Below are 804 nucleotides of genomic sequence, written 5' to 3'. Positions count from 1 at the left end.
GAATCAAAGGCACAACAGAGAAAAGCCTCGCCGAAGAGCTCCATGAAAAAGCTGACCATTCCCTCCTTCATGAAAATAAAGAAATCCCAAACGACAAGATCCCGAGTGAAATTCACCCATTTGCTGAGAACCTCCTCAACATAAGTGACAATGTGATCAAACTTATAGTTGGGAATAAAGAGGAGGTTAATACATTGCCTAAAAAGTCCAGTAAAATGGAGGAAAACTTTCATCAGAGAGGAAGGTTGGTAGATGGAAATTCTGCTAGCATTCTGTACTCCCTTACTAGTTATATATTCCACCTTGAGATCAACAAATCATTGCACATTTCCTCACAGACACACATAAATAATGAAAAGCTCGAGAACTTGGAACCTAGTGGCGATATAACTAATGTTCCTGCAGAGACTCAGTCACACTCAGCAGACATAAACAGACTGCAGGAAGACGACCTTAAGCTAAACCTAAACCCGGTACAGTTGCCGAGCTCGACACCGAAGCCAAAAATCATCACCAAGAAAATCATCAAAGTCAGAATGAAGACTCCAGCACAAGGTGACTTCATGACATATTTGAAAGGTCAGACGTGGGAGGTCTTTGTAACTCTGGCAGCTGTTGTAGTGGGGGTGCTTCTGCTCATGATGTTCATAGTTGTGTGGGGGACGCAACACGTTCGCAAGAGGGAGAACCGCAAGAGGCTACTCAGGATCCAAGCCATGGAAAATCAACGGGAAATTTAGTTGCGAGAGTGAAAAAAAAAGAGAATGTAGAAAAACTCTTGGCTTGATCTTGTGTATCAATGCC

General features: G+C 42.8%; 1 protein-coding gene across 1 annotated transcript in view; it reads left to right on the top strand.

Annotated features, from left to right (window-relative positions):
- LOC119594522 (MATH and LRR domain-containing protein PFE0570w-like) overlaps nt 1–804 on the top strand; it is a gene marked incomplete in the record, with an annotated part of 2,522 nt that extends 1,718 nt beyond the window's left edge. The window contains 1 exon segment of the mRNA XM_037943556.1: nt 1–804. Coding sequence (XP_037799484.1) covers nt 1–740 — 740 coding nt within the window.

Source organism: Penaeus monodon, chromosome 34, assembly GCF_015228065.2.
Source record: "Penaeus monodon isolate SGIC_2016 chromosome 34, NSTDA_Pmon_1, whole genome shotgun sequence".
In the NCBI taxonomy this organism is placed as follows: Eukaryota; Metazoa; Arthropoda; class Malacostraca; order Decapoda; family Penaeidae; genus Penaeus; species Penaeus monodon.
Note: the sequence above shows the minus strand (reverse complement) of the source record. Positions and strands in the feature narration are given on the sequence as shown.